General features: G+C 42.2%; 1 protein-coding gene across 1 annotated transcript in view; it reads left to right on the top strand.

Annotated features, from left to right (window-relative positions):
* slc2a11l (solute carrier family 2 member 11, like) overlaps positions 1-12,663 on the top strand; it is a 47,596-nt gene that overhangs the window by 11,589 nt on the left and 23,344 nt on the right. The window contains exons 4-8 of the mRNA XM_069933045.1: positions 671-795; positions 4,535-4,664; positions 5,866-6,014; positions 9,950-10,137; positions 10,747-10,857. Coding sequence (XP_069789146.1) covers positions 671-795; positions 4,535-4,664; positions 5,866-6,014; positions 9,950-10,137; positions 10,747-10,857 — 703 coding nt within the window. The remainder of the gene's footprint in view (positions 1-670; positions 796-4,534; positions 4,665-5,865; positions 6,015-9,949; positions 10,138-10,746; positions 10,858-12,663) is intronic.

Raw genomic sequence — 12,663 nt, 5'->3', positions numbered from 1 at the left:
CTAATTCAAAGGCCAGTCAAATACAATATGGTGGCCACCAAGGTCCGCTCTCGTGAGAGTTTGGTGCTATTTTCAATTGACCCCTCCCCCACTGCCATTATTGACCTCTTGGATGGTCCCATCGACTCCTGGTGTCAATATTGACTACTTTGGAGCCCCTATCCTAAACCCAATACTTTGATTTATGAAAGCCCAGGTACTCTGATGGATGAATTGTGTAACTCCTCCCTTCCATCCCCCATGTGATCGTGACAGGGCTGAACTTTCACTTTGTGCTTTTCCCTTGAAATTTAAAAAAAATTAAATTTATTTAAATTTGACAGATAACAGGCATTTTAGCCCATGAGTCTGTGCTCCCCAATTTACACCCCATTAACCTCCACCCTGGTATGTTTTTTGCATGGTGGGAGGAAACCAGAGCCCCTGGAGAAAACCCATACAGACACCGAGAAAATGTACAAATCTTTACAGACAGTGGGGACTCAAACCCCGGTCCGGTCTCGATCGCTGGTGCTGTAAAGGCATTGCGCTAACTGCTACGCCAACCGTGAGTGTGGCAGTCACTTATTAAGGAACTGACAACCACACAGACTGATAATCATCCACACAGGAAATGCCAAAGTGCTATCTGACTTCTCTCCATTTAATGAAGCCCATGTTTCTGTTCCAGGAAGAATGCGTTGCTCTTCAACAATATTGTGGCTATCACAGCTGCAATAATTATGATGTTCAGCAAGAGGGTACAGTCGTTTGAGATGATTCTGGTGGGGCGCTTCCTGTATGGCATCAATGCAGGTACCAGCAGAGTTAATTCCTTCTGCCTTAGTTGAGAGTCTTTAAACTGAGCTTTAAATTGACCCATAAGTTCCCTCAAGTTGATGTACATGGGTTCAATTAGCCTGATGTGGTGTATTGGCACCCTGACTCCTCGAAGACTCAGGATCTGAACGCTGGTCATCCATACCACAGAGGACATAGTGGGTGCTGAATTCAGCAATGTCATGCAGCTCGGAGGCTCATTCTTACTAAATTATGGAATAGGTTTGGCCTCAGACCTCAGATTGCAGTGTTTGACCAGTCTTGAAACTGAGCTTTAGGGAACCCTGGGACCTTGGTGGTTCCATAATTCCTGCATACATAAAAATACTAGAAAAACTCAGCAGGCCTAAGCCCTTCTTCAAGAGTGCTGAAAAATCAGGCAGTCACCTGAATAAAAAGATGGGGGGAGGGAGAGGGATAAATTACAAAGGCTAACAGGTAAGTGGATACAAATGGGAGAGTAGAACAGAAAGAAGCTGAAAAGTGGTAGGGGAACAGGCTCAGAAGGATAGCTCTCTGATAGGAGAAGGGAATGGGTTAGACAGGATATAGGTACATTTTTACATTCTACATGGACATGTCTCAGGCTGAATATTTTTTGGACTAGTTTAATAGATTTTCTTCAACAGGTGATAGGTATTAGACTCCCGAGGAATCCTATGTTATTCCTTTTAGGGGATATCTCACGGATAAATCCAGAATCAAAATTGGATGTTTCAAAGAGACTTCTTAAAAATTGCATTCGCTGTGGGTAGAAAGTGTATAGCTGTTTCATGGAAATTAGAATCTGATTTGGTATTAGATAGATGGCATGGAGAAATGCAAAGTAGTATACCACTGGAAAAGATTACATATAGTTTAAGGAATTAATATGAAGTGTTCCTGAAAATTTGGCTTCTGTATATGCAAAAGATTGGTGTTATAATTGTATAATTACTTATTAAACTAATTGTTAAATTATAAATTGCCATTTGTCACTCCCCAGCTTCACCTCACTTTATTTCATTATTTTTAAATGTAAACTATGATTACTTTAGCTTATTTTATATATAATTTTGTTATATGTTTATAGAATCAAACTTTGATCAAATATTTTAGGTAATATTGTAATATTTTTTTCAGTTATATAGTATAGTAGTTGTAGGAGATAATATTTTTAGAATATAATGTAATTATAAGATATATCCAGTATAGTTTGCTTTGTGATTCTCTTTTCTTGACTTTCTCTTTTTTCCTTCTATCTATGGGGGGGGAGGGTTTACTGTGGGAGGGAATGGGATGGAGGAGGGGGGAAAGTGGACTAGAAGGGCCGAGATGGCCTGTTTCTGTGCTGTAACTGTTATATAGTTATTGTTATATAAACTATGGCCATGTATGTATTATTAATTCCATGTGCCTATAAAAAATCTGAAAATAAAAGAAGGGAATGGGTGGGGGAGGTGGAGGTGAGGGAAAAAGATGGGGGAGGGGAATGAATGGAAATTGGAGAAGATATTGATGCTATCTGGTTGGAGACTGCCGAGATTGAATATAAGGTGTTGCTCCTCCAATTTGGAGTTGGCCTCAGTTTCGCAGTGTATGAGACCATGGACAGAAGTGTCAGAGTGGTAATGGGATGTGGAACTGAAATAGTTGGCTACTGGGAGATTCTTGCTGTTCAACAAAGTGATCTCCCAGTCTGCATCTGATGTAGAGGAAGCCACACCGGATTCAGTGAATGACCCCTAACAGATTCATAGATAAAGCATTACTTAACTGGGAGGGTTTGTTTGGAGCCCCATAGTGTGGTGAGGACCCAGAGGATGTACCAAGGGGTGATTAGTGGGAAGGGATGAGTAGATGAGAGAGTCACAGATGGAGTGATTCCTGCAGAAAGCGGAGAGGGGAGGGGAAGATATGTCTGATGGTGGGGTTCCATTGTTTATAGTGGAAGATGCAGATGATAATATGTTGGATGTGGAGGCTGGTGGTGTGGTAGGTAAGGATAAAGGGAGTCCTATCCTTGTTCCATCTCCGGCAGAGGGAGCCAGGGCAGATGTGGGGGAAATAAAGAAGATGCAGGTGAGGGCTGACTTAATGGCAGTCGAGGGAAGCCACATTTTCTGAAAAGGAGGACATCTCAGATGTCCTGGAATGGAAAGCCTCATCCTGGGGCAGATGCAGTTGAACCAGAGGAATTGACAGAATGGAATAAAATCCTTACAGGGACAAGGTGGGAAGAGTTGTAGTCGAGGTCATAATGGGAGTTATTGGGTTTATAAATAATGTTTATAGATAGCTTGTCTCCTGAGATGGAGAATGAGAATTCGAGAAAGGGGAGAGAGTACTAGATATGGATCAAGTGGTAGGAACATCAAAGTGAATAAAGATGATTAGCTCATCATGGGTGCAGGAGGTAGCACCAATGTAGTCATCAATGTGACAGAGGAAAAGTCAAGGAGCCTTCCCTGTGCAGGCTTGCAGCATGGATTGCTCCACATACCCTGTTTGCTTCCATAGGTAACTTCCGTTGCTGGCATCTCTGCATCACACATACCTGTCCATGGTGCTGAACCCTAAATTAACTGCCACTGCACGCTGCTGTTTCTCCACTGGTGGAGATTATTATTACAGTATTCCTAATTGCTGGAATGTTGGGTGTGCACTTATGATAACATTGATGGGTGGGTCATTCTTGGAATTAGTCTGTAAATGTAACTGAAAGTGAATGTGTGTGAATTTTGTCAACTGTAATGTTGTGGCAATAATGAAAGGTTGTGTTTCCGAAGTCTGTAATGTTGGCAGTTAGTTTGTTGTGTTGCCAAAGGTGTTAAGATAGCTGTAATGCTGCAATATTTATTCATGGTGTTGGATTCCCCAGTCAATGTGATATTGGGCGTGTTACTGATGGTGGTGATGCCCAGTGTGTGACAGACAATGGTAAAATTTAGCAGATATAGGGCTGGATAGGTTAAGAATTGATTTAATGTCTGTAAGATATAGGAGCAAAAGTAGACATGTTGGCCTTTGAGTCTGCTCCACCATTCCATCCTGAGCTGATCCATTCTCCCACTCAGCCCCACTGCCTGGCCTTCTCCCTGTAACCTTTGATACCCGACTATTCAAATAGTTATCAATCTGTGCCTTAAATACACCCAATGACCTGGCTTCCACAACTGCCAGAGGAAGCAAATTCCAGAGGCTAAAGAAATTCCTCCACATCCCTGATGGCTATATTTCTCTGAGAATTATTGATGCCTTCAATGTTTCTAGATTAATGTGGATATAATGTGTGTAATGGCTCTGCATTGCTTGTGTTGTGGTTGGGTGTGTTCGGGAGAATTATAATATGGGTGTATTATTGACGGCTAAACAGTTGTCCGGTTATTGATGGAAATGCTGTGTATTGGTTACCAATGGAAATAATATTAGGTGTGAAGTTGGTGCCTGTGAAGCTCTGGGTTTATTATTGCCTGTAATGTTGTGTAGATTATTGGGGCTATTACAAGGTGTATTCCTGACAGTGTGATGTTAGTGCGTGTATATAGCTATAACCATAGAGTTGAGTGTGTTGTTGATGGGTGATCCAGTGATCATGGTATTTCAAAATTGGAATGAGTAAAGAAAATGGTGGCTAATACTCACATGATTGCTCTCAAATGCTTTATAAAAAGACCCTGTGGTGAGGGTCATTGCTTTTATCAATTCCTGTTTTTTTTGCCCCTGCTGTTTGAAGGTATTGGCCTCAATGTTCACAGTATGTACCTTGGGGAAAGTGCACCGAAGGAACTGCGAGGCCTGGTGTCCCTGACCCGTGCAATGTTCGTTGCCTTTGGTAAATTCATAGGACAAGTGATTGGACTCAGGTAAAACCCTCAGCTTTTTTCCCCTCACAACCAGTGCATTACTTTTAAAAAAAATTTCAACATGATAGGAGTTGATTCTGGTGATTGAAACCCTATGCTGCCCAATGACATCCAATTAACCTACAAACCCGTATGCTTTGGATGGTGGGAGGAAACCAGAGAACCTAAGGAAAACCCATACGGGTCACAAGAAGAATGTAGAAACTCTTACACACAGTGCCGGATTCAAAGCTGGGTCACTGGTGCTGTGATTTATCTTTTTCCTCCTGACAAAGGAAGGATGATGGATAGCTCTACTGTGCCTCCATGACAACCATGACCACCCAAAGGTGGATGCTGGGTGCTTGCATGTTCTCCATATAACATGGACCAGCCTCCCAAACCTTGTGGTAGAATCATAGGAAAATCTTTGACATCACTCTAAAGAAGGAGATCTCAGAACAAGCAACTGTATTGGTCAAAAGGTAACAGTAGATTTGAGGGAACAAATGTAAAGAGAACAGATTGGTGGAGAGGTTTATGGAAGAAACTCTGAAAAGTAGGGACAAGGGGACTACAGGGACTCACAAATATCATGCGCACATCTCCCACCCCCAAGGCCTGTTCTGCTCTCTTAACACAAACCCTTCCAACACTGTTTATTGCAAGCTGAGAATAGATATGCAATGGCCACACATCTGGTCAGAAATTAAATTTAGAGGAAAATAAACTGGGGAGATATAACACCCAGATTATGCACAAGAAACAACTTGTATCCAAATTAGTTAAATTGAAAGCAGTGTATGTTTTAATGCATGTCAAGAGACTGTTACTTTCTAAATCACAGATGTTAATTATTTATTAAATAAAGATGCGTCCATAAGTAAAAATGCACAATAGAGACTCAGCAGCTCAAACAGTGTCCTTTATGTAGCAAAGGCAGAGATACATCACTTTGCTACATAAAGGACACTGTTTGACCTGTTGAGTCTCTCCAGCATTGTGTGTTTTTACTTCAATCACGGTGTCCACAGAATTTTGTGTTTTACCTCTGCATTCATATGTATGTGACTGAAGTATATTTACCTGCATTGTGCAAAGTATTTTCAGTAAGTTGCTATACTTGAATAAATCATGTTGCAATAGTTCTGATTGGAAGACTCTGGGCCCAGGACACTATGTTCCCATTGATGGTTTGTTCTAACCCTTGTCTTTATCTCAGGGAGATTTTGGGGACAGAATCAGCTTGGCCTTTGTTGTTGGCCTTCAGTGGACTCCCCGCCCTCATTCAGCTCATTCTGCTGCCTTGGTTCCCAGAGAGCCCCAGATATTTGCTGATCGACAGAGGTGATAAGGACTTGTGTGTGGATGGTGAGTGGGAGCAGTGATGCTGCTCAGGATTGGGGCCAAAATAATCAACTGTTCCAATGGCCGGTTGGGTGCTGAAAGTAAATGATGATTGACTATAATTGCCTCTAGAGTCATAGTCACACAGTGTGGAAACAGGCCTTTTGGCCCCACTTATCCACACCAAGCAAAATGTCCCACCAACATTAGTCCCACCTGGGGGAAGTCACATGATGGAGTAGTGGCCGGTCAGGGAATTCCAGCCCTCTGCGGAAAAGTTGAAAAAAAAACACACAAAACACAAAGGTACAAGAATAAAAATTAAAACAAAGTAAAAGTAAAGGTGAGAAGAAGATGGCAGCGAAGAGAGAAAAGTCGAAAGCAACGGGAAGAAGAGAAGAAGAAAGAACGTCGGAAGAAGAAGGTGAAGGCCTTACCTGTCCGAGGAGGCCCGCCACGGAGAGAGAAGCCCGCTCCCTAAGGTCGGTGGAAGTCCCGAGCTCGGGACTACAAAAATGGCTCGCGGAGCCGAGTAAAAGTGCGCAACCGCGCATGAAAAAAAACACACTGACGGGAGGGGGGAACAGCTGAGGAGTCGATCTCCACAGCTGAGAGTGACAGCTGCAACACAGCAACAGGAAGAGAACACAGAAAACAACGAGAACAAGAAAGAAGAGAGCAAAAAGAAAACAAGGAAACAACAGATGGCCAACCCAGAGGAAGAAGAAGAAGAAGAAGAACATAGAGAAATGGAAGAAGAAGGGAAAGGCAGGACAATGGATATATTTTTTTTTAAAGAATATATGGAATCAGTAAAAGAATGGCAATTACAAGAATTTAATGAAATAAAAAGAATTAAGAGTGCAGAAGAAAAAATGAATAAAATAGAAATGGTCATATCAGAGATAGGAAAAAGAGTGGATAATGTGGAAGAACGAGAAATAATCGTAGAAATGGAAGTAGAGGACTTAAAAGAGAAATTAGAAGAATCTAATAAAAAAAGTTAAAGAGGCACATGAGCTGTTAGCTCAGAAGATAGATATAATGGAAAACTATAATAGAAGAAATAATATAAAGATAGTGGGCCTTAAGGAAGATGAAGAAGGCAAGAATATGAGAGAATTTATAAAAGATTGGATCCCCAGGGTCCTAGGAAGACCAGAATTACAGGAAAGAAATGGAAATAGAGAGGGCACATAGAACACTAGCCCCGAAACCACAACCGCAGCAAAAACCAAGATCCATTTTAGTAAAATTCTTAAGATATACAGCAAGAGAAAATATATTGGAGAAAGCAATGAAGAAAATAAGAGAAGACAAAAAGCCACTGGAATACAAAGGTGAAAAAATTTTTTTCTATCCAGACATAAGTTTTGAACTCCTGAAGAAGAGGAAGAAGTTCAATACAGCAAAAACATTAGTCCCACCTGGCTGCATTTGGTCAATATCCCTCTTTACCCATCCTTTCAATAGTTGTCTGTTCTTTTTAATTAAACATTGCAATAGAACAAAAAGGTGGCAGTGCTGCAAGAGCTGCTGTAACTGAACCATTACTTCAGGTATGGACCTGGGAGAGCAGGGAGCTGAGACGCAGCACTGCTCTGCAGGGTCCTACCATTCGGTCCTAACGCTGATGGCTCTGCACAGGCTTTAAATGGCCTATTAAAGGAGTTGGTGGTGTTTTTATTTAAAATCCTGCATCCGTGGGATCTGTGCCCAAGATGGTAGCACCTGTGCTGCCACGAGGAGTTGCAGACTCAGGAGGAGCAGTGGAGTGGCGCAGGGTACCAGAAACCAGGTAAATATTCTCTGTTGAAAAGGAGAAGCTTAGGAAATGATCCTACAGGATGGTGACCACAACAGCGGATCAGTGAGGGGCTCAGAGGCTGAAGGGCCCATGTAGGCTACTGGTGACTTGTGGTTAAAGGACTCACACAGGCTGCAAGCTGATGGAGACTGGCTCATGGGAATCAGGTATCAGAACCTGGATTCAAGAGGGTGCTGAGGAAAAAAAAGGTCTCCGAAGGGCTTCGGGTGCTGAAGGCTACCAAATCCTATTGGAGGTTTGGATCTGGAGCTCTGGTTACCAATAGTTAGAAAAGGGTTGGGTGCAGATGTAGAGACTGCGGAAGTACTGGAGGCAAATCCACAAACATTCAGTAACTCAGAAGGGACTCTCTTTTGCTTCTCTTTCTCCTGCTGTAAAGGCAGAAGGCAATACTAATGGTGACTCTTTGCCTTTCGTCAGACTAAAGGAAATTTTATGTAATATTACATTTTCTATTTTATTACATGACAATAAAAGAACCTTGAATCTCATCCACCTCCTCCGGTAGCCTGTTCCACACACCTACTCAGTGATTTACAAAAAAAAAGTTTCCTGTTAAATCTCCCCCTCATTTGTCAGGTTATCAATTTCCCCTACTCTGGTCAAAAACACAGCATTTTCCCAATCTATTCCTCTCAAGATCTTGTACTGTATATCTCTTTGAGATCACCCCTGATCCTTCTGCGATCCAAGGAATAAAACCCTAGCCTGCTCAACCTCTCTCTATATCTCAGACCCCCCGAGCCCTGCCATCATCCTTATAAATCTTCTCTGCACCCTCTCCGTCTTGACAATGCTGAAATCTGTTTCTTCAGATTCCAGTGTCTGCCGTCTCCTGCATGTCTCCAATAAAACAATTACATGTACAAAAGACATTTGGGCAGGTATGTGGAAAGGAAAGGTTTAGAAGGATATGTACCAAATGCAGGGAAATAGGACTCACTCAGAATGCCAACTTAGTCAGCATGGACAAATTGGGTTGAAGATTTCACCCAATGAATGCATCTAGTGACCACAGCACGTGCACAGAAGCAGATAATGAAACTTAACACAGGATCCGAGCACAATGAACCAAGCTATTTACTCTCCTTTTAAAGAAATGGTTGCATGATGCTGTCCAATCAGTGTTCTCCCAGTTCCAAAGTGAAAAGTCTTCACAAGACTTCTGCTTGAGAAAATTTGACACCAAGACCAATGAGGAGATATCAGGGTAAACACGAAAGATGGCCTTTCAGGGAAGGTTAGAGAGGATGAGAGGTTTGAGATGGAATTTTAGAGTTCAGGACAGACATAGTTGAGACAGTGATGGAGAAGTTAAAATTAGGTTTAAACTTAAAACAGAGAATAATAGCTTTTACTTCATTGAGATAGCCAGGCAAGCATTTTGATGAAATGGAAACATAGCTTAGCACCAACTCATATGCAATGGGTACAGGATGTTCTGTCTTGCTTGAGTTTGGAGAAAATTAGATATAACATTAAAGAGATCAAGATTGAATTTGACAAGATATGGGCCCATATAGGTGTGTGTGGCTGGGGGTTTCCTGTCCATTGTCTGGGAGCCGAGACTCGATTCTTTACATATTATTCGCTGGTGACCACGGTTGGGGGGGGGGGTAGGATTAGAAGTGAGGGGATCTTCTTTTTTTCTATTTTCCTTTACAAGTAGAAGAGATTAGTTCAATTAGATAACAAACAACGAATATGTCATAATGTTAGAATATGAGGTGAAGTTTTCATAAGGGAATTTCCATTTTATTTGAGCATTGTGTACAAGACAATGTATAAATCACTCATGATTCATATTCTGTATTGCATTATATAAAAGTTATGTAACTAATATGTAGACAATTTATAACATAATATTTCTCTCTACAAAATCAATAAAAGTATTTTAAAAAGAAAAACTTAAAACAGAATGATAATAAACCCATTTGATCTAAAGTCGAAGGCAGGATTAGGGACAGAGATGTGGGAAGTTACTGATCCACGGCTGAGTTCACACAGGGCCTGCCCTCTCTCGGATGCTCTCAGCTCTATCTGCCTCAATATATAATGGGAGGTGTCCCTGGATTTCTACCTCGGCTTCTCTGCTGCTCATAAAACTCTCTGTTTGCTTCGTGCCCCACAGCACTCCGGAGACTCTGGGGACAGGGAGATTTCTGTGAGGAGGTTCAGGACATGGAGGCAGAACAAGCAGCAACAAAAGGCGAGCGAGCGAAGACTGCCCGGGAACTATTCCAAGATCGCTCAGTGCGGTGGCAACTCATCACCAACATCATGCTGACTGTTGCCATGCAGTTGTGTGGCATCAATGCAGTGAGTAGGAGGGGAATTTCATAACTGACTTGTGTCACTGAATGGCAAATAGACAGGGACAGAGGCAGAAATGGGACACAAACACACATAAACACAGGGAGAGAAGCACACAATGGCAGCACAGGCAGAATGCAGACAGAAACACTAGACAGGCAGAACTAAAAACACACACACACAGCCACACACAGGCAGAATCACAGTCCAACAGAGAGGCATAAAATGTGACAGAGGGAACCAATAGACAAGGATACAGGCAGATAGTGAAATTAGAAATGTTTACTCTGTGTTCTGTGACTAAGTTGTGTTGTCCCATAATTGTGTGTGTTACCTCCGTTGCTGAGTGTCTGTTGTCCCTCTGACTATGCATCACTTCCCCCACTGTGTAATGTCTTCATGACAGTGTGTTGCCTCTGTGACTGAATGTGTTGTCTTCACAATACTTTCTTGCCTCTGCGACTGTGTGCGTTGTCTCCATGAGTTTGCTCTGACTGAATATGTTGTCTCCGTGACTGTGTGTTCTCCATGACTGAGTGTGTGTCGTCTCAATTGTGTTGTCTCCATGAAGTGAAGATCTCAGCACCAAGGTTTTCTTGATTTTCTGCCCTTTAGATCTATTTCTATTCTTCTGAGGTGTTCCAGGAAGCCGGAATTCCTGACTGGACAATACCATACATCGTGGTGGGGGCAGGTGCCACCCTATTGTTGACATCAGTGGTCAGTGTAAGTGCTGGTTAGTGGGATATAGATTGGACCAAAAGTTGTGGGCTATGGCCTTTATACTCTCTGCTCCAATGCCTTCCTTCCCCCAAATATAGGAGCATAGGAATAGAAGCAGGCCTGCTAAGCCTGCTCCATTCAGTAAAGTCAGGGCTGATCTGTCTGTGAACTCAGCTGCACCTCCCTGCCTTTTCTCCATAGCCTTTAATTCCTCCATTCTGCATAAATGTGATTTAAATATATTTAATAAGGCAGCCTCCACTACTTTCTTGTCCAGAGATTTCCATGCATTCTTACTCTCTTGGAAAAGCAGTTCCTCCTTATCACTGTCCTAAGTCTACTCTCCAATCTTGAGGTTGTATCCTCTAGTTCTTGTGTCAACTACCAGTGGAAACAACCTTCCTGCCTCTATCTTATCTATCCCCTTCATAATTTTATACATTTCTGTAAGATCACCTCTCATTCTTCTGAATTCCAGTGACTCCATCCAGGCAACTCAATCTCTCCTCAGAGGCAAACCTCATCTCTGAAATTAACCTGGTGATCCTTCTCAGCAAGTATTCCCTTTCTTGACTTAGAACTGCACAAACTACTCCAGAAGCAACTTCACCAGTACACTTAATAGATGCAGCAGAACCTCCCTGCTCTTACATTCATGCAAGGCCAACAATCCATTTACCTTCTTGATTACCTCTTTAGTAACTCATGCACTCCCAAGTCTCTCTGCACAACAGATTCAATATTTCTTTATTTTCATGGAATAAAACAGATGAAATATTACACAAAATTGCTTTTGGTTTGCCACAAGTCTCAACCATTGGCAAGCTGAGCTGCAGATCCAAACCTCTGATCAAGAAGCCTTCAGCACCCTTTTCATCCCAATACACTTTCAGCCAGTCTTGAGCTGGTCTCCAGCAGTCCACAGCCTGGTTTGAGTCCTTTGACCACAAGTCACCAACAGCCCACCCGCCACCTGTGCAATATTTATCATTTTAAAAAATAACGTATTCCATTTTTTTTCTTTCTAAGTGGATGACCTCACATTTATGAATATTGTACTCTATCTGACAGACCAGTGCCCACTCACTTATTATCTCTAGATCTTTCTGCAGACTCTTTGCTCCCTCTGCACTATTTGCTTTTTCACTCAATTAAGTGTCACCAGCAAACTTTGATACTCCCCTCCTCAAGATCATTAATGTGTATCGTGAACAGTTGTGGGCCCAGCACCGAGTCCTGCGGCACTCTGCTCACCACTGATTGCCAACTGGAGAAACACCCATTTGTCCTAACTTTCTGCTCTCTATTAGTTAACCTATTCGTTAGCCCCAACTCCATGCATCCTTATCTTGCAGATCAGTCTTATTAGATACCAACTTGAAGTCCAAGTACTATAAGTACAAAGAAACTGTGGACAGTTGTGAACTGGCCATATCATGAACTGACCTCCCTTCGCCGGCTCTGCCTGCACCTCCCACTGCCCCAGGAAAGCAGCAAATGTTTTAAAAGACCCATCCCAGCACAGTCACACTCTTCTCTCCCTCCCATCAAGCTGGACACATGGATTTGAAAGCACACATCACCAGACTGAAGGATAGTTTCCTTCTTGCTGTTATCAGGATTGTGAATGAACCTCATTGGTAAAAGGTGATATTTTGCAATGTTTACCTGTACTTTTCTCTTTACCATGATTCCTTTTCATGCTTGCACTTGCTGATGTAAGAAGGGCTCAGGCCCAAAATGTTAGTTATATATCTTTACTTCCTATGGATGTTGTGAGACCTGCTGAATTCCTCCAACACTTCTGTT

The sequence above is a fragment of the Narcine bancroftii genome, chromosome 4 (genome assembly GCF_036971445.1).
Source record: "Narcine bancroftii isolate sNarBan1 chromosome 4, sNarBan1.hap1, whole genome shotgun sequence".
In the NCBI taxonomy this organism is placed as follows: domain Eukaryota; kingdom Metazoa; phylum Chordata; class Chondrichthyes; order Torpediniformes; family Narcinidae; genus Narcine; species Narcine bancroftii.
This window is presented reverse-complemented; position numbering and strand designations above follow the sequence as displayed.